The 20,906-nt window shown below is 38.6% G+C and overlaps 2 protein-coding genes across 6 annotated transcripts in view; both read right to left on the bottom strand.

Moving 5' to 3' along the window:
* GTF3C3 (general transcription factor IIIC subunit 3) overlaps nt 1-10,043 on the bottom strand; it is a 33,083-nt gene extending 23,040 nt beyond the window's left edge. Inside the window, exons 1-6 of one of the 2 annotated variants that reach the window (XM_086348020.1) lie at nt 9,403-10,043; nt 8,289-8,400; nt 3,559-3,752; nt 2,926-3,049; nt 1,559-1,750; nt 884-1,049 (exon numbers count right to left, since the gene is read on the bottom strand). In XM_086348020.1, the coding sequence (XP_086204146.1) occupies nt 884-1,049; nt 1,559-1,750; nt 2,926-3,049; nt 3,559-3,752; nt 8,289-8,400; nt 9,403-9,504 (890 nt within the window). In that variant the 5' untranslated portion in view covers nt 9,505-10,043. Of the gene's footprint in view, nt 1-883; nt 1,050-1,558; nt 1,751-2,817; nt 3,050-3,558; nt 3,753-8,288; nt 8,401-9,402 lie in introns of both variants that reach the window. The other variant, XM_086348027.1, reaches the window with a different exon arrangement.
* A 4,209-nt stretch (nt 10,044-14,252) lies between these two features.
* C2H2orf66 (chromosome 2 C2orf66 homolog) lies at nt 14,253-17,807 on the bottom strand. 4 transcript variants are annotated; one of them, XM_086366717.1, is made up of 5 exons: nt 17,661-17,807; nt 17,245-17,325; nt 16,953-17,084; nt 15,911-16,109; nt 14,253-14,530 (listed from the first exon to the last, which is right to left on the bottom strand). In XM_086366717.1, the coding sequence occupies exons 3-4, from the start codon at nt 17,070-17,072 to the stop codon at nt 15,930-15,932; spliced, it is 300 nt and encodes a 99-aa protein (XP_086222843.1). In that variant the 5' UTR covers nt 17,073-17,084; nt 17,245-17,325; nt 17,661-17,807; the 3' UTR covers nt 14,253-14,530; nt 15,911-15,929. The 4 variants fall into 4 exon arrangements, with proteins under 4 accessions (XP_086222843.1, XP_086222847.1, XP_086222853.1 ...); XM_086366721.1 differs by lacking the exon at nt 17,661-17,807 and adding an exon at nt 17,549-17,572; XM_086366727.1 differs by lacking the exon at nt 17,245-17,325 and having other exon boundaries at nt 16,953-17,134; nt 17,661-17,784.
* Nucleotides 17,808-20,906: the final 3,099 nt, after the last annotated feature.

The following is a 20,906-nucleotide window of genomic DNA, read 5'->3' as shown; positions in this document are numbered from 1 at the left end:
AGGCCCTCTATTAACTATGAATCTCATTTTCTTAAAATTTGGGAGGAGAAAACTCTTCTTTAAAATCATAATCAGAGATGATCCAGAGAAAAATGTGTACTGTCAGTATAACCGTGTCATAACATCAAGCATCTCACTCTCCCAAAGCTACCTCGTATCATTCTAGCTCACTCCCTTTGTAACTCAATGCCAATAACTTTTCTACCTCAATGGGATCTATAAAACATTGATCCTGCCACTTGTTACTGTGGGTGCACCATTCCGGTCCTCACTTTTCTCCTTCTCTGTCATCCAATATTACAATTACTCCCTTGTGCATCCCAATTCTCCTGCACTTCTCTCCCTTTATCAAGGTCATCTGATAAAACTCCAACTCTGATTAATCCAAATATGCCTGCCCCACCAGCTGCCCATGCTACTAAACTCTAATGACTAATGTTGGTAGCATGTGCCAACCTAAAGAAAAGTTTTCATCTTAAAAAGTCATTCTAGTACAGGCTCAAGATAAAATGACCATAGATCTCAGAGCATAAATATTTCACTAGCACATTTGCAATAACTTAGTATTACTGTATACGTACATAATTTATAAAAACCTGGGAATCTAGTCATCCTTCAGAACATGTTCCATTTTTAAATTTCTGGGCACATGAAAGATAATCAAACATATAATACAATTTTTTCTAAACAATCACACAATTGACTTGGAAATAAAGTACTGGGGGGAAAAAAACCTCTGTATTTAAGCACAATATTAAAATACAGGAAGCAAAACACTTTCCTGAACCTCAATAAAAAGTATATTCATTTCAAATATATCTTTTGATTTCAAAAACAAGATGATTAATAAGAACATTTATGTATATTTCAACTTGAAACTTACTTTGCCATATCTCTAGTCAACTGCATAAATCGTTCTCCATCAGATGGAGACAAAAGGTTTAAAATACGCCTATAACCATCCATTGCCATTTTGTGATCTCCCATCTGTTCATAAAGGCTTGATCGCTCCCAAAGGTAACGGACATTAGTAGGTTCATATTTAAGTGCTAAAAAGAAAATAAGGAATATAAATTACAGATTTACTATAAAAGGGGGCTCATGGTAGGGTGTGACCCATCTTTTCAGAAAATCTATTAAAACACTCTAAGCTAATTTGCCAATGGAACCAACTGGTTTATTCCAGACTAAATCTACCTTCACAGGAATGCTAGACTAGGTTTGACCAAATAGAAGCCTAAAATCTCCCTATTAACCTCCATTTGGTCACTGAAGTCTAATATTAACTCTCAAGAAACAGCTTGGAACCAACACTGATCTTGGTGGGAAAATGAAGGTCTTGTCTTCAAACAACGGTTTTACTGTATTAGCTCAAAATATAAACAAATTTGCTGATAAATGTGAAAATATAGGGAGCCCAAATACTTACCTCTGGTATAACAGAATACAAGGAATAAATGTATTTCAATGAACAGCACCCCAGAATAGTAAGTACACTGATCATAAAATCTATTATATAACATTTTATCAAACAAAGCAAGAAAAACATTTTTATTACCTTTTGTGTAGCAAAAAATAGCCTGCTTAATATTGTCTTGTTCCAGGGACATTTCTGCCAATCTAACCCATTCTTCAGTGTCACTGGGATTTAAATGTGCAGCGATCAATTCAAACTGCAATGATTTCTCCATGTCACCTTGGTCCTCATATATCATAGCAAGAGTGGAAAATGGCTCATAAGCTAAAGGAGCTATAATGCATAGAACAAAAAAACAAATTTCATTGGCTGAGGGAAGACACTTATGCTAATATTAATTTCATGTTTCAAACTATGGTTCCTTTAATATTTATGCTTTTTAAAATAATTTGAACAGAATTATACAAACAGTATATTTGCTTTAGTGTATTTTCATATACTCTTTAGGATTTAAAAACTATTCTTTTCTCTAAGCAAAGTGTAATTTCATGAAAAACCCTACTCTCTACCACGTCCCCCTCATGAAAAGTCCCCTTTGATAAGGCTAAACATGGCTCATTAATTCAGCAAGTTCATCCCAGTGAGCATCAGCCACATCAGTGGGGTTAAATCATCATGATCCAGCTTCCACACTGAGGAGTATGGGATTAATGGAGAGAAGATATCTAACTAGCACCAAAACCCAGATCATCAAAGTGAAAAGTTAATCCACATTTCTGAAATAATGTTTATGAATTAAGGTTCTAAGAACATGAGGGATTAAAATCAAAGGTAACTGTCAAAATAAACAATTATAAACTAATAAAGGAACAGATAATACTGAAAAGGACCCTAGACTAAATGAAAGGAAATGCCAAAATATGTAAAAGATAAATTGAAAGTTCACTGTAATAGACTGCTCAAGCCACTATGCAGGGCATCACTTGGCAACACACCAGGAAAACAAAATAATAAATGCAAGTGATTAGTCAAAAAGTGACTTCTAAAGATATCTTTCAATATGCCTGAGCTTTGCAGTTTAATGAAAAGATGATAAGTATATATTGTCTTTTATCAAAAAGTAGATTAAAATAATCTAACAGTGTCTGATTTGGAAAATGGTAGAAAAAGAATACTCCTCAAAAGTGGCTTTAAAGTAATGTGTTTGCCATATTTAAAAAAAAAATATTATAAACATATAAAACTCCTAAAATGAAATGCTAAAAAACAAATTTTTTTAAAAGCCTGTTAAGAGTTCAATATATATTAATGATATTTCATTGAATCATACTCCGTGATTATCATTTTCTTGGCAATGATTCCTATTTAATGGGTAGTTATATCACTGTTATTACAATCACCTCCAAGCTCCTGAATATATTTTCCAAATAGCAGAGTGAAGTACTCCTCCCTTTGTTTTAAAAGTCAGACTATTAACATGCTATTGTCAATAATCCCCACATTAAAACCTTGTCTTATGATTTCCATGCACATCAATATTGCCTCTTCACGTTCTCCTCGAGCAAAGCGAATGTTGGCTTCACCCATGAGACCTCTCAGAGCTCTGGGAAGTTTACTCCGAGGTCTTTTCTCCTACAAAACAAAAATGACATTTAGACTCAAACAGAAAACAAACCCAACCCAACAAAACTTTCCTACAGTAGCAAGTCCAAAGTACAATAAAGTATTTAAACAAAGCAAAAATCAAACTGGTCAGGCATTACTAAATTACTAATTAGACCAAATGTAGAACTGGATGTTGCAAAATGGATTTATATGCCAGGAGATTTATGATGCAATCTACTGAAGATTCTCCTTTCAAATTTATCTACTCAGAATAAATTTGGTTAAAGAAAAATCAAGATACAATATAAACCTTTTAACAGCAAAATTATAGTAAAATTTGACATTTGTAATAATTAAGGTTTAACATTTAAAAATCTCTAAAAATGAAACATAAGAAATTAGTAACAGCAATCTCACAGTATTTCCTTTCTTACAGTTGAATTCTTTCAGTATAAATGTATAAAGACTTTTTTTTTCCATTTCTGTGTCACATTTTTACATTCTGTTTATAAATACCAAAACAAGAAACACTTTACTTTCATCATTTTCTTGGTTTCACGATTGAGAACCATCTCCAATACAAACACATCGCCAGCAGTGGGTTGCTCAGGAGTTTCTTCCTCCTCCTCTTCCTCCTCTTCTTCCTCTTCCTCCTCCTCATCTTCATTCTCTCCAAGCATGGAAGCAAAGACCTTGTGAACTGACTTACTGACTCCATCTGATGTTTCACCTAAAGAAAAAGACATTGAGGTAGGAAACAAAAGCTTTAGCATACTCAGCACTTGAAAAAAAACAAACGGTATTTTCTGGAATATAAATTTCTACCCCAGCATTACCAAACTTGAAAGTAAAAGACAAATGGACATTCCCAAAAACAATCCAAAGAAAGCTGTCACAAGGCCATGTATTTTACTCTGTAGAAACTGCTGACTCATCCTTTAGGCCTTATCCAGACATACAGGTAAAATTAAGTGGGAAATCAGAAACACACAGAATAATAGTTAAAAGCAGAGAGGGAAAAAAAAATTAAGGAATTTCAGGACACAAACCTACGAACTAACTAACCTAAGACCTAAGAACAAGTCTGGTGGTACATAACCAGGGCATATAGCACAGGGGTTTAAGGTGAGGCCTCTAGAGTCAAGCTGTCTGGTTTCAAACTTTACCACTATCTATTGCCAGCTGTTTTACCTTGGGCAAATTACCGAAGCTCTCTGTACCTGAGTTTGCTCATTTGTAAAAGGGGTCAATGGCTGGATGGCATCACTGACTCGATGGACGTGAGTCTGAGTGAACTCCAGGAGTTGGTGATGGACAGGGAGGCCTGGCGTGCGGCGATTCATGGGGTCGCAAAGAGTCGGACACGACTGAGTGACTGATCTGATCTGATCTGATCTGAACGTCTGCCTTACAGGGTTACTCGGAGTCTTCAAATATATATACTGAGAAAAATGCCCAGCATACAGTAAGAGCTTAATAAACACTATTATTATTAAAACAGCATTTTTATTTCAGGAACAAAATAACATATTTCCTCTGTATCTGAGGAGATCACTACAGTAAAATGATTTCTCTAAGTTTATAATGATTATCTTGAATAAAGAAAAGTTTAGAAGCCAATTTGTTGTTAAAGCAGAGATGTGGCATATTTTAGAAAAGCTACAACAAAACAGTTAAAATAAATGTACATAAATATATTTATTAAAAAATCCTAAAGCTTATTCACTTATGTAAAATAACCTCAAATCCCAAAGATGCTAGACAAATAAGATAGTCAGTATATTTAAGGGAGAATGAAAAAAAAACCCACATGTTTTGAGGAACAAATATTATAGTAATAATTACTATGACATCATAATGATCATCTTCAAGAATTCTAAACACCCAAAATAAAGTTGTAAAACAAATCAATAAAATTTATTACAGTAACACAAAAAAAGTGAAAAGTCATACAATCATCTTGATACAGAGAAGCTTTTTTGGCCATACTGCATGGCTTGCAGGATCTTAGTTCCCCAACCAGGGATGAAACTCAGGCCTTGGCAGTGAAAGCACTGAATTCTAACCACTTAACTGCCAGCGAACTCCCCCAGAGAAGCATTTGATAAAATCCGACACCTATTCCTAATAAAAATTTTTAGTCAACAGAAATGTAAGAGAATACCTTTAACTTGATAAAAAAAATACCTACAAAAAAGGTTCCACATGACGGGAGCCGGCGAGAGACATTCCACTCGTGACAAAGGTCATGAGGAAGGAGGCTTGGCATACGCAAAGGCGGGATCGAGCCTCGGGAGTCCCCCCGGATATTCTCGAGCATCTACCCCCAAAAAACCAGAGTCTGCCTACTTTATTGCTTTGTGCTCTCACCTCTGACTTTACTGGGGGCTGTCCCCTACCACCATCTCGCTCTCTCTGACAAAGAGTTAACTTACAGCTCCAATTAATAAAGTTCCTGGGCAATTAGGAGTGTTTAAATCCAAACCCCTCAGATGGCTCTCTAACTCGCCTGACAAGTTTACCCGGACTCCTACAGCTATGCATACGATTGTTTACAGTCTCCCAGCCTCGAGAGGCACAGGAAGCTTAAGATATTCAAATAGCTTAGAGTCTCTCAGAGAGTTAGAAACGGTCAGAATAAAACCAGTAAAAGATTTCATTGATGAGCCAATGCTTGCTGCCAGGTTTTCACATCCCCTGAATTGTACCCTTAAATGTGTATTAATTAATATAGTTGGTATATAGAAAAAATAAGTAGTGGCCTTGGTGTTAGTAATTTTAGACCCTTAAGGTAATAAATGCTTTCCTTTGTTGTAAACCCATTACACATCCGCCCTATAGGAATGCAATTTTATCTTCGGAAGATGGCGCCAAACCTTAAAATAACTACTCTTAGAGAAAATAAGTCTTACGGTTGATAAGTCTTTGTCGGGAGCCATAAAATGTTAATAGGCCTTCTGGCCAGAAGATGATGTAAATCACCTAAACCATTTGTATACGATAAATTTGCAGGAAAGAAACCCTGGTTTTTGATAAGGATCAAAAACTGCTGACTTTGCATCCCCTATTATCCTCTATGTGTAACTTAGGGTATAAAAGCCCCTGTTGAAAATAAAGCTACGGGCCTTGCTCACCAACGCTTGGTCTCCCCATGTCATTCTTTTCACATTCTGGCTGAAGTCTCCATCTGGAGCGTGGATATCCTCTGCGACCATTTATTTGCCTGGGCTTCTAAGACCCACTCGAGAAGGTGTCTAAGGTGGGGCACTTTCCGCTATTCGAGAGGGTGCCTGCGGCCTCCGTGGTCAGAGCTAACCTGGTGTCACGGGTTATATTGATTTTCCGCGTAAACCAAGCTACTCAGCCTCTTTTCTCCATTGAATTTTCCTACTGAGCTATCCTCATTCTATTACTCTTTATATCTCTAATTAACATTTGAATAGTCGCCTAGGCCATCTCTCCTTCGAATACCCTGGATCAGCCGGGGCTGGACCTCGGCACCACAAACACAGTTAATGGCTAATTATCCAAAGACACTGGCAATAAGACAAGTATGCCTACTATCACCATTCCTTTCAAGATTTTACTGGAGTCAACGTAATAAGGGAAGAAAAATAAAGGCATAAAGATTAACAGAGAAATAAAATTGTCATTCACAGATTACATGATGATACATAGAATATCCAAAAGAATCTATGCACAAAACCTGTCAGAATTTATGAATTTAGCAAGGTTCCTGAACACAAGGTCAGTATACGAAATACGTTCCTAGGAAACTGGGAGCTTAATATCTTAAAGTGACTGTATTATTTGAGCTGAGTCTAGTATGCCTGACTACTCATGGTAAGCAGAAAGCAGTGATTCAAGTAACCACCTTTTCCGGCCACCTTTTAGTATTTTGGCCTGGAGAATCCCATGGACAGAAGAGCCTGGTGGGCTACAGTCCCTGGGGTCACAAAGAGTCGGACATGTCTTAGCGACTGACTCTCACTTTCACTGGCGGAAAACTGGCAAGCACCCCATGGTGCCTGCTACTAACAGCTGCACCTCAAAGACAACGTTATGATGGAACAGCAGCTCTTACTCTGAGCAGATAAGGAAGGACTCACAGATTTTAGAACACCTTCAGCCTGCTTTTTCACTCCACTTGCCTAGCAAAGAATCTATAATCCTAATTTTCTCTCCTCTTTGCCCTTTCTTCCCTACTTGGTCCAAGGAGACAGACAAAACTTGTTCATTTTCTGTTTACCCGACTAGTGTTTTCTCTGTGTAAAGTCTTACTCGTTTGGAAGAAAAACAATCAGCCTCCATTTCTACCCCCTAGGGCCAGAAAGTTTAGCTTAGGTCTCAATTAGACCTTATACGTGAAAATGATAGTTGCTCAGTCGTGTCCAACTCTTTGTGACTCCATGGACTACGGCCCGCCAGGCTCCTCTGTCCATGGAATTCTCCAGGCAAGAATACAGGAGTGGGTAGCCATTCCCTTCTCCAGGGGATCTTCCCGACCCAGGGATAGAACCTAGGTCTCCTGCACAGCCTCCATTTCTACCCAGTAAGGCAAGAAAGTTTAATTTAGTTCTCAATTAGACCCTATGCCCAAAGTTAAATTCTAATTGATAGTTCCACATCCCAGATTACTTGATATGAATGACTGGATACCACAAACTATCATTAGTATTCTGATCAATCACCAGAAATTAGTAATTTGCTTACTAATTCATCACTTAGGCTCTCATAATTTTAATTGGTCTGGGTCCAGTAACCAAATTTAGTATCTGGTCATGCGGAGCTGAGGACTGAATCCTGGAATGAGGTAACACACCAAGATATCTATGCTGTGTGTAAGGTCCCATGTGGACAGCCAACTGGCTTCCACTCTGACATTTCTATCTTACCTCTCATAATTAAAGAAGCGATTTGGAAGCCCTGTGTATAGAATTATAATTCATTACAATTTGGGGGAGTATAGCCTAGAATAATTAGCAACCACATGAGAGGGTCAATTTAAAAAACCGTGACCCCAAAAGGCTCTCCAACACTGATGCAGATTTGAAACCCTTCTTCACAAACATAGCCCACTAACCAGCACCATAATCAACAATTCAACAAATACATATTGAGCACCTATTATATACCAAGTACTATGTTCCTAAAAAGCCAGGTATCAACAACAGAATACCACAGCAATTAAAAAAAAAAATAATAACACTTTCACTAAATTATTAGATACCCTTAACATTTAATGCAGGCAGTGATCTTAACATACCTTCATTGGCATCTTTGCCCTGAGATTTGGTAGAGTTTATTCCTGATGATGATGGGACTTCAGAGTCATTTGGATTTTCTTCAACTGATGACTTTCCTTTTTCCTGAAGACTCTGGGATTGAAAATTAATTAATGACTCCAAAATCAAATGCACGTTTAGCTCTTTCCAGCTGAGAAGAGAACATCTGCCTCATTTTCTATTTCTATAAAGCTTGAGCTCTGAACACATACATAGTATGTGAAATCTAAATTTGAATATTGTCAAAGCATCTCATTGTACTTGGGTCTCATTCTTCAGTCTGAATCAGTCATTTGTAAAAAATAATTTTAAAAACCTTGATAATTTCATTAATCTACACATTGCAGTCTTTCTTTTTTCAGCCTTGCTTTTTAAATGAAAAGAGATGGGGCACTATTGGTTGCACGATTTAGGAAAGAATCCAACAGCTAACCTCAAAAGGTGCAATTACTTTTATTTTCCCTCCAACATCAAGTGAAGAGACATGAAAAAGTCATGTATTTCCTCATTTACCAGAGAAGTTTTTGTTATCAGACAAAAAAAAAAAAAAATGATAATCCTGTGGAGGGTTACATCACACCATTGGGAGACTCCTCAAAAATGGGAGCTGAAACCACTCCGTCGGGAAATGGACACTGAGGCCTCAAGAAGAGAGGTGAGTTGCGCATTCAAAGTCACAAAAATAACAGCGGCAAAGCTAGGACTTGAACCAGATACAAACTGACTCTACTGTTTTGAACTCTACTGCCCACACCCCACCTCCATCTCCACCCCATTTAATCTACCAGCGTTAAGCTACTCTCAAGCAAAAAAAAAAAAAAAAAAAAAAAAGTACTATTTGACAACAGTAAAAAGAGAAAGAAGTGGTTCCCACCGAGACAAAAGCTTTCTGGTGAGTGAAATGTTTTAAAGAGAAGCTTAGCACAGGGGTAATGTGAGAACCGGAGTTTCGGTTAAAAAAAAAAGGAGGGGGGGAGAAACTGCTAGAGGTACGCGGCCCGCCCCATAAGGGTGAATTTAGTCGGGTCCTTCACATCTCTTAAGTGTATTAAGGCGACAAGACAGTGAGAGCATCCAGGCCTATCATCTCCTCACTTTCTTCTCGCGGGTTTTTCTCTCCTCTCTTCTCCTTTCGAACTCCTCAAAGGAAATCTTCCCTTCCAGATAGTCGATGAGCTCCGGGCTGAACCCCGACATGCTTGCGGGGTTCTGCTACGCAGTTTCAGGAACGACAGAGAAACGGAAGAGCAGAGGCTCCCAGACGCTAACCCTGCGCCGAGCCGCTAAAAGCAAGGACCCAAAGTCCTTCTGGGAAACTGGCTCGGCCTGCGCCGAAGCCGCCGCGCTCAGGTTCCGCAGGAGCCTCTAATCCAGGCTTCTTCCGGGAGGCGTGGGTATGAGCGCGGGAGTAGGCGGGACCTGATCTGGACCCTCCCAGCTTCCAGGACTCGAAGCTTGCAACTGGGCTCAAGCCTCTGCTTTAAGCTTGTTAGGGAGTTGGGGAATGTGCTTGAAGAAAATGTTCCTTCGTCTACAATATTTCCCTCAAAAATATTTGTTTTTTAATTTGATCTTTGGTTGTTCAGTGGTTCATTCGTGTCCAACTCTTTGTGACCCCATGGACTGCAGCACGCCAGAGTTCCCTGTCCTTCACTATCTCCTGAGTTTGCTCAAACTCATGTCCATAGAGTCGCTGATACCATCCAGCCATCTCATCCTCTGTCGCCCCCTTTCCCTCCTCCCCTCAATCTTTCCCAGCATCAGGGTCTTTTTTAATGAGTCGGTTCTTCGCATCAGGTGGTCAAAGTATCAGCTTCAGCATCAGTCCTTCCAATGAATACTCAGGACTGATTTCCTTTTATGATTCACTGGTTTGATCTCCTCGCAGTTCAAGAGATTCTCATTGTCTTCTCAAACACCACAGTTCAAAAGCATCAATTCTTCAGTGCTCAGCTTTCTTTTTAGTCCAACTCTCACATCCATACATGACTACTGGAAAAACCATAGCTTTGACTATATGGACCTTTGTCAGCAAAGTGATGTCTTTGCTTTTTAATACCCTGTCTAGATTTGTCATAGCTTTTCTACCAAGAAGCAAGCGTCTTTTAATTAGTAGCAGAGCCAGGATTTGAAGCCTGGTCTATCTGACTCCAAATCCCATACTTGGAATTAATACACTGTCTCTCCCTGAGGCTTCCCTGGTGGCTCAGCGTAAAGAATATGCCTGCCAATTTAAGCCCTGGGTCGGGAAGATCTGCTGGAGAAGGAAATGCCAGCCCACTCCAGTATTATTGGCTGGGAAATCCCATGGACAGAGGATCCTGGTGCACTGCAATCCATGGGGTCACAAAGAGTCGGACACGACTTAGGGACGAAACAACTGCCTCTCCTCAGTGGAACTCTACGTCAACCTACACACTCCTATGCTTTATATTTTACACTGAATTATAACTTTCTCTAGTGTCCTATTCTAGAGACACTTGCTGTCAACATCTTGAGAACAGCACTACCTGATACATCTTAATGAACTTTCCTCTCTAGGCTAGTAATCTGTGCTTAAATCACATTGATGAACTCAATTGGATGGAACTGAAAGTGCCTTTGGAATGGGCAAGGGAGTAGAAGTATGGAATGCAGTCAATATGAAGCTGAGGGTAGGGACAAGTTACAGGGAGCCTAACACCTGACTTGGCCACTAGTGCCTCTTTATGACAATCCAGATGCAGAAAAGCCACAGTTTGATGGCAGAATGAGGACCAGGACCAGCAAGAGGGGAACTCCCAGATGAGAGAAAAATATCTCACAGCTAGAAGTCATTCCTTTCTCATGATAAAGGATCCCCAGGGCCCTATCTGGGTATAAAATATGGGAAGCTAGCAAGGTAACTCACAGAAATTCCTAACAGGTAAATTCCCCCCTGAGTTTCTCCAGGCATCCAGGAAACTGCACTTGAGAGGAAGTCAAGAGTCTCTAGTCCTAAGTCTCCTAGGGAAAAGAAGGAAATCAACGGGAGAAGAACTGGTCATCTGGTAACGAGAATGTTCTCCCGAGACCCAGATGGCCTGTGTGCTCAGTCACTCAGTTGTGTCTAGCACTTTGTGACCCCATGGATTGTAGCCTGCCAGGCTCCTCTGTCCATGGAATTTTATTTTGTTATTGGATGCCTGGAATATGGGAGTAACAATTGTGAAGATATAGATTCACGTTGTGGAGAACTGGACAGGGAGCAAGGGGGTGACAGTTTTTCTGCTATGGAACACCTTGATGACCCTTATTTTATAGGTTAGAATGTATTATAGCAACATGTCTTGAAATTGTAATCTTTCTGCTTTTCCTTTCTCTACTTCCTTGTAAGTAATGTGTCCACTGGTGAGTCAGAGGCATCCACTTTACCTTGAGATGAAGTGGAATTGTTACAGCAGTAATGAAAATAGCAAGAAGAAACTTTTCAGACTTTCTGACTCATTTCTGAGAATCAAAATGAAATATCTGAGGAAAGGATAACACTGGATTTATACCATGACCAGAGCATGAAGAGTACACAGGGAGGTCGCGACTCCCCTTTCTCAAGTAGAGGAGTCAGGATGGGGTATAACGCTTTTAGGGAGGCAGTTTTTCCACGGTTGTCTCTTCTGCAAAAGCTTGTCCCTGCTTTCACTCTGGGCTATCTTTTCAAGGATGTCTGGAGAACAAATAGCCTTGAAAGACAGAAATACTGTCTCCCTCTGGGGCAGAGGACAGATTTGTTTCCTGACCAGTATAATAAAGATGTTTCCCTCTGGGACAAAGGTTGGGCATGTTTGGGCATGTAGCCCCCTTATAAGAGTGAGGATTTCCTAAGTTTGGGGTTCCTTGGCTGTGGCACAAATCAACTCATGCCCACTAAACACCTGGACCCACCCCGCCATGGCCTCCATGATACTTTAGGGACAAGGGGAACCAATGCGAATGTAAAACTCAAGCTGCCTCCTGAGCCATGAATAACAAAATCTGTTGCCTCAGATCCAGGGATCTCAGGGTCCACCAAGATTTGTGAAATTGTAGCAGCTACTGTGTAGCTTGCAAATTGGACAAAATCTTGCACCCTTAATAGTTCTTGACCACACTAGACCTGGGACAGGGGCCAACAGGCCATGTCCTGGGGACAGGGAATGGGATGCTCATCAAAAAGGAGCAGAGTCAGTGTTGAGAGGCTGTCAAGGACCTAAGAAAGAAGGACTACAGACCCCTTGGGAGCCTAGATCACCTGCAGAACACTTAGTATTTTCATTGCAGGAAACACTAGTCTTCTGCTGATGACAAAATCAGTGAACAAAATCACTTCCCCAGTGACCTTCTAGAAACACAACTAGGGAGGTTTTTGTTGTCAAAATAATGGGGGAGGGGAATCACTAGTATGCCACTATATATTGTCTGGGGACCAGGTGTGCTAAATGGTCACCATGAAGACTTGTCCTTCCCCAAATGACAATCCCATCACTGTTGAGAAACTCTGGTCTAGTGGAGTGTAGGCCTCCCATCGACAGCTACCTGCCAGTTGTGGGGAATTTTTCAGCAGAAGGATGCATGCTGCTTCTCTGAGACTTTGCAAGCTCACAGCTGAAAGTCCCCTGTGGATGCTCTTCCTTTTCAAAGACCTTGAAACTGATAAAGCATTCCTTTTTTGGAGGTCTTGACAACCAGAGCAGGAGTGGTGAAAGGAAAAGGGAAAGCCAGTCCCTTTGGTATTTGAGTGGAACTAGACAGTGGTGAAGGATCCCCACCACTCTATCATTTATCTGAATAGGCTCTATTTTTATGAGGAATAATATCAATAATTATTTACATCCTTTAAATGGTTAAACAAAAAATCTTGGCATTAACTAGAAGCAGCTTCCATTACTGTGTGACTAATAGCAAAATATCACACATTTAGTTGAATTCAACAAGTATTTTTTGAGTGCTTGCTACATGCAAGGCATTGTAGTAGGTGCTGGAGAAATAAAAAAAAGGCTTAGATATGATCTTGGCTCACAAATATCTCACAACTCTCCAGGGAGAACAGACACGTATATGACTACTTACATAGAACATACTGAACCAGATATATAACCTGTTCTTGCATATTTTATTATTCATATTCAATCATCCACCAAAAAAGCCACATAAAACTACTTTGGAATGTACAGACTAGTGTCATTAGGATTACAATGTTTGCTTCTGGCACGATGTATGGTTTTGGTTTTTGTTTTTGCAGAAATCAGAGAAAATGATACAGCCCTTCATAAAGAAAAGTAGCTGTTACAAATAAGAATATGAGAATCAGACCAATTCAGCCTGAGTTGGGGAGGGCTGGTGGAGGAAGAGCACTGGTTATGAAAGAAGGGAAATCTGCCTGTATCTACCCTCTCTTCCTATGGTTGTAGGTTCCTAAGATATCTGCTGTGGGGTTTCCCTTGTAGCTCAGTTGGTAAAGAATCTACCTGCAATTTAGGAGATCTGGGTTTGATCCCTGGGTTGGGAAGATCCCCTGGAGAAGGAAATGGCAACCGACTCCAGTACTCTTGCTTGGAGAATCGCATGGACAAAGAAGCCTGGCAGGCTACAGTCCATGGGGTTGCAAGTCAGACACGACTTAAGAGACTAAACCAGGATATCTGCTATAGCACAATATAGCCACCTCTGAACATCATGGCAGAGAACATCTCCCAGAGGCCTGAGCAACTCCTAAAATCCCATGTTTCTTTGTCTTCCATTTCAACTTAATTGTGGATATTCATTACTTACTCTCTCTTGACATGAAACTAAGACTGTGGGGTCTTTTAATAGAAATGTATATTCTTTGTAGGAAAAAGATACATTTTAAACCCAAATTCCTGTTACAGATAATTAACTAAAGTAAAAATGATCAATGTCCCTTTCAAATAAAAACACTGATGATAAAAAAGAAACATAGAACACAGCTGAAAGGAATTTCCTTTGACTTTATGGTGTTTTTGTAACCCTTGCAAATATATGCAGTGCTATATTGATATCTATGATTATTGAGTGGGGAAAAAACCATGCACATAAGTCACATATGTCCCAAAGCTCAAACTATTTACATGTAAATCTGGAAATACAGAATAAAATCATAACAGACTGATAAAAGTGGAGAGGGAAACACACACAAAAACTTAGCCATGATCAAGACTGAATTTTTCTAGTGAGAAGCTTCATCTGTAGTTTTAAAACCACCAGACTTCTGAAAGAAAAAGAAAACATTATAATGAAATAGAAATGAAGATTATACAATTAACCCAAAGACCCAAATATCAACATATTTCAGTGAAAACTCTTTTTATCTTCATTTCTTAATCAGAGTTGTTAAGACCGGAAAGCTTGTAATTTTGCTTCTTTCACAAAGTTGAATAATTCTTATTATATTACAGTACCACTAACAGTGCTCTTTTTTTCCCCTGCCCTTAAACATTATCTCATTTTGTGCTTACATGAGAATATGTACTTGATGTTTTCTCTAAAACTTTCTTTGAGTTAGAGATCCATATATGCAATTTATAGATGAATAAAGTAAGGCTTAAAAAATAGTTTGTATGCAATACTGTCCCATACTGAAATAGATACTTGGTATTAATAATTATTCTCTTTTTAGTGTATGTTACTCTTGGGGCTTAGTGTGAAAAGTAGTCAAGGGAAGCCTTCATTAATATACTTGTTTTTCTTCTATCTTATTTTCTCATTGAAGGACAGTTTTCAAGTGCATATGCCACACAGTAAATTGCATCCTCTTGTTAGAATAACAAGCATTATTTTTCTAAAATCATTACATTTAAAGTAGCTAATCATCAAAATCCTTTCACAATCATAATGAAGTGCAACAATGGTTTGCTTCCTCATAATTCCATCCATATGCCCATGAAAGAATGGGAGTAGATTTTAATTACAATTCGGTTCCCTTTACTATTCAGCAAAATAAAAAGTTAATAGACTAGAATCACAATGTATTTTCTTTGCACCATACTGTTACTTTTTAAATGGTAGGTATTTATTTGATAGGGATGCTAAAACAATATGAATAAAAATTAAATCTTAGACATAAATTTCTAAATTTTTTCCTATGATAAAGTGCCATCTTTACTAATATTCTACCTTTTTCTCCCAACTAGGTGAGGAAGTTCAAGCTCAAATATATGCCTAATAATTTCTCCCCAAAGAAACTATTCTTTTAACTTTTTAATTTCCATTTAATCCAACTGGACAATTCAATATATTTCTTTACATATGATTTTCCACATAATTTAGCTATATGACCTAGTCTGAAAAAAGATATAAGAATAGGTGGTTTTTCATTGTATTTCATAATTCTATTCAGTGATAATTCTACCATTTTAATATATCTCTTCTCCCAGAAAGCTATCCTTTGAAAATTACTGTCATTTCTTTTTAAAACCAGACTGTAAAATATATGAACCGAATCTGAGTATTAACAGTGACAAGTATGATCAGAACTGAGCACTTATTTATGTAAGGAAATAAAATCATTTATTCAAATAAATATTTTCAAACCTCTTTATGACTCAGTTATATGTTTAGAGAGATCTAGGGATAAAGGGATAAATTTTACCTGCACTCAGAGGAAACAGTCAGCCTTTGACGTAATTGGAGAGGGAGTTTTTCTGTTGTTCATAATCTGCAAATGCAGAAGCAATAAGTTCTGACTGGAAAGAGAGAGGCCTGGGATTCTCATTCATGGAGAAAGTATCTGAAAACCTCCCAAGGTCAAGACCTCTTCGTTTAAAATATGCCTGAAGAGTTCTAAAAAACTGAAGAGAGAAAGAAATGTTCAATGTTATTTATAACTTAAATACCCCAAGCACTCAAAGGTGAGTATTTTTTCCTTCATTTTTCCCCCTGAACCCCACAGTTCTCAGAGCTCAGATGCCTCCTCTCTGACTGATGGTGAAACAGAGCCAGTTGTTCTGAATGTGGGGTTTTCAGCTGTGTGTTCTGCAAATACACAGAAGCTATGCAAAGTGCTATTCGATTATTTTGATACTATATTGTTATATTTTACATAATTTTCTTTAGAAAATAGTATTTTGAAATCATAAACTCAGCATGTTTGCTATATTTGGCATATTTTTTTAATGAGAATTTTAACTGATATTTTGAATTCTATTTCCTAGATAACTTTATGCTGAAAATAACACCTAGCAAATTGACAAGAATACAGGGAAACTTTCAGATTTTGCAACTGGGCTTTGCAAGTATTGGTTATATGACAATCTGTTTTGTTATCAGTTCAACCTAAGCTGTACAAAATGCAATTCCCTGTTACACTCTTAATTTTGTATACTTATTAGAAATCAAGGCTATAAAGTCAATATGTATATAAGATCATTTACAAATGTAATGTGCCATGTGTCTATAAAATCATTTCTAAATATAAATTTGTTTCTCCATACAGAAACAAATGTAAATTGGCTAGAGAAACTATAATAGAGCACTGGCTACTAGGCTAGCAAAATTCACCTCTAGTCCTGCTGGGGAATCTTCTCAACCTTTGGCAGCCTCGTCTCCACTGTTTAGCAGAGTGCGGTGTGCATAACTCCAGGGAGGTGCTGATTTCACCCCACAGCCCAGAATGTCCCAGTGGCTGTTCTTACCAGATCTCGGTTTCTAGGAATGTTGAGGGGCTTCCATTTTTCTTCATTTCTCAGCATGACTCCTTGCACAAGCCCAGGTAGCACCAGGGCACCAGCCAGCAGCAGGAATGCTTTGGGCATGGTGGAAGGAAGCTGAGTGAAAGGAAGGATCAAGGAAATGTCGATGACCGGAGAGGGAGTGACTGAAGAAAAGAAAAAGAGAAGGGAGGAGAAGGGAGGGCAGAAGTAGAAAAGAGAAAGAAGAAACATTTTTAAAGGGAAACAAGGAAGAAGTAGTAGTATATTGATTCACCTGAATTTTGCAGTCTTCTTTTTTTCCACATTCATTTGCTAATGAGGTCCCCCCAGAACCAGCTGATTAGCTTAAAGGAGTCTATGAGAATGAAAATGTTATACAGTGACAAACAAAGCAATTATTAATACAACCTAGAAAGTGAGTATGCCTTTTCAACTGAAAAAAAAAAAAGCACTTGTCCCAAAGAAAGTGTAATTCTTAATAATAACAACAACAGAACCCAAACCAAACAACAACCAATCTTAATTTACTTTAAGTGGTAAGACAGCAGTCTTGAAGAGAAGAAAAAAAAAATGTACACCTTCCACACAGATCTGAGACAGACACACCACACCAGTGTTAGTAGAGATTGTCTCCCACCCCAAGGTGTAAAATGGAAACGAAACTCAACAGAAAGAGCTAATAAAACTTACCAGGAGTTTGGTTTTGCCTGGCCCTGGTTGGCTACACTGCCTGCAATCTGCAAGGCGATTCATGGCTACTTATAACCAGCAGATCAGTTGCAGGTGGGAGTCACTGACGTGAGCAGGGAGAGTTCAAAAATAATGATTCCATTTTCTTCCACAGCACAAAGACCCTTGAAAATCACATCTTCAGGCTTCTTCGGGGCTAACAGAGAATCTATTTGTCCTAAATACAGTAGAATCTCCTCCAACCACTGAACATTTTATTTGGATGTTATAAAATACACAAAGCACTTCCACACAGCAAAATGACTTTCTCCTTTTTCACTTCTAAGAGAAGGTATATACACAGCAGCTGGGAATATGATGATGACTGTCCCACCTAAGAGAATGCTCTTTTGAAGTTATTAGCCTTTCAAATTAAACAGAAAATTCTATTGCAAGAGATAAAATTGCTCTTTGTAACCCATAACTTGTATTTCTTCTGGGAATCTCAAGAAACTTTACAAGTTTTAAATAGTAGCATGGGTTATCATAATACCCCTTCAAAATAGAACAAAAAGATAGCGTACATTTTGTGGAGAAAAAAAAATATTACCTTATCTACAGCATCCTCTTGCTAAATAAATGGCATCTGCAGAAAATGGTAGGGTTGAGTAATCGGACTTGACGAATTGAAGTTGCCTGGATTGAAGAACAATCCAGGACAAGTTCTTTATTGAGAAGGTTAGTAATCTGTATCCCCTGGAGAAGGGAATGGCAACCCACGCCAGTATTCTTGCCTGAAGAATTCCATGGACAGAGGAGCCTGGAGGGCTAAGGGTTGCCCACCATAGGGTTGCAAAGAGTCAGACATGACTGAGCAACTAAACTTTCACTTTCACAGTAACTGTACTGGAATTTAGAGTACCTGGCTACAATCTTAGTCTTGCCATCTTGACCTTAGGAGGGTCATTATGACCTTCATTTATTCATGCCTTTGTTCAATTATTCAACAAATTTATATTGAATGCATACTATGTGCCAGGGACTGCACAGGGTTTTTGAGGATAAAATGATAAGAATTATAAATCTATTTATTTAATCTGTTAATTCAATAAAGGCACTTTCCCTCAGTGAATTAACAGATTAGTGGGCAAGACAGACATTAATCAAAACTTTATACAACAAAATGTATAAATATCAAGGATGACAACTTCTACTGAGATTATGGTGCTATGAGTGTAGAACTGGTGGATTTGATGCAGTATGCGAGATCAGGTAAGGTTTCTGTGAAGAACTGACCTTATATCTGGTAGATGAGTGGGAGTTACATAGGCAACCTAGGGAGAACAGAGAGAGAAGAGTTGTTCAGAAGGTGAGCAACTCTGCTAGCCCTTGTAACCAGAAGAAACATGGCATTAAAGCAACTGAAATGAAGTTAATATCTGAGGAGTAGAGGGAGCAATGTGGGGAGCTGATGCAAGATGGGCCTGTAGAAGTGGTCAGATTATAATCTTTCTGCTGCAAGCAGTGCTAAGTGACAGAAAAGTTTTAAGTATCCAAGTGACTTGATCAGACTTGCAACTTAAAGAGGCTATTCTGGTTGCAGTGTGGAGGACAGATTGAGCTAGAAAAGAGACAGACCAGTAAGCCAGGCAGGAGAAGATGTAAACTTGGATTAGGGTGGTAGCACAGATGCAGAATAATGGTGGATCTGACAGATGATTAGAAGGTACTGGTAATGTACTGGATACTATGGAAGGCAGAGCTAAGGGGAAGAGAGTTTCGAGACCAATCCCTAGGTTTCAGGATAATGCAGCTGAGAGAACCACAATGCCATTGGCTGACATTTCAAATACCAGAAAAAAGAGACGAGGATCATAAGTTCCAGGTGGGACATGTTGAGTTTAAAGAGCCTCAGAAATATCCAAGAGGGGATGGAGCGTATACAGTTGGATACACAAGTCTGAAGTTCAGAGGAGAGATCTAGGAAGGAGATGCAAATATGAGAGTTGTTGGTATATAAAGGATGAGATTACCTCAGTGAAGATTATAAATGAGAAGAAAAGGTGACCTACAACTTCAGCTTTGAGAAATTTTAACATGAACCAGCCTTATATTGGAATCTATACCAAGGAGTCTGGTGGGTTGCAAAGAGTTGGACACGGCTGAGTGACTAAGCATAAACACACATACAAACGAGGCCCTGGAGACTGGGGAAAGGGCCTCAGAAGAGGATGGGAGCAAGAGAAGAACATGTTACAAGAAGGGACAAATGGAGTAAAATGAGGACTGAACATGGAGCATTAGATATGTTTAGGTAGATGGAGATGAAAGTTAGATTAGAAGCAAGTGGATGGAGGGACTTCCCTGGCAGTCCATTGGTTAAGACTCTGAGCTTCCTCTGTAGGGGCCACAGGTTCGATCCCTGTTCAGGGAATTAAGATCCTACATCTTGCATGGTGCGTTCAAAAAAAAAAAGTGAGTGATGGATGGAGATGAAAGGAAAGATAAAATTAATATATCAAAGTCTTGAGAAGTTTACCCGTATGTGCTGTGGCAGTGGGGGTCGGGGTGAGGGGACAGAAGGGAAGAAAGAGTGGAAAGAGAGAGGCAGTAGCTACAAGAGGAAATAGAATCAAGAGAAGGTATTATTATCATTGACCTTATTGTAAGACTTTAGTCTGTTTAAATGTCAGTGGTCAAGTGAGTAAATGAACACCCTGGGATTTTATTACACTAACTCTCCTTAAACTCTAGGACTTTAAAGGTAAAGCGCCTAATAAAATTGGAATATTAACGAGATTATTAATACTGCAAACTCCTTAAACAGTGCTCACCCTTACTTTCTCCCAGTACCAGCACTGAGCCCAATCCATAGACAATGAACTTTTTAAATGGAAAAGACTGAATAAATTAGTGTAGATTTGCAAATACATTTATCTCTGAATAATTTCTAATTTTAGTTCCATTTATATCAAAACACAGCTCATTTGTTCTCCCTTTTAAGAGCTCTGCATTTAAGAAATATAGTTTCTCAAAAGAGCAGTGGACTAAAAATAACATATAAATATTATCATCTTGTTCACTAAGACTGGAGTTTTCCTGATTGTTAAAAGAAACTATGTATTTAAAAAAATATATATTTTCTTGATTTCAAATCTCTGCCTTGAAAAGAAGAAGGTATTATTGATAAAGCTGATGATTTTTTTTCAGTGCATCAACACAGCAGTACATAGATATTTTTCAATTATTCAGTTGAAAAATTCAATC

The sequence above is a fragment of the Bos grunniens genome, chromosome 2 (genome assembly GCF_055505025.1).
Source record: "Bos grunniens cultivar Pamir isolate PY7600 chromosome 2, Bosgru_T2T1.0, whole genome shotgun sequence".
NCBI lineage: Eukaryota > Metazoa > Chordata > Mammalia > Artiodactyla > Bovidae > Bos > Bos grunniens.
Note: the sequence above shows the minus strand (reverse complement) of the source record. Positions and strands in the feature narration are given on the sequence as shown.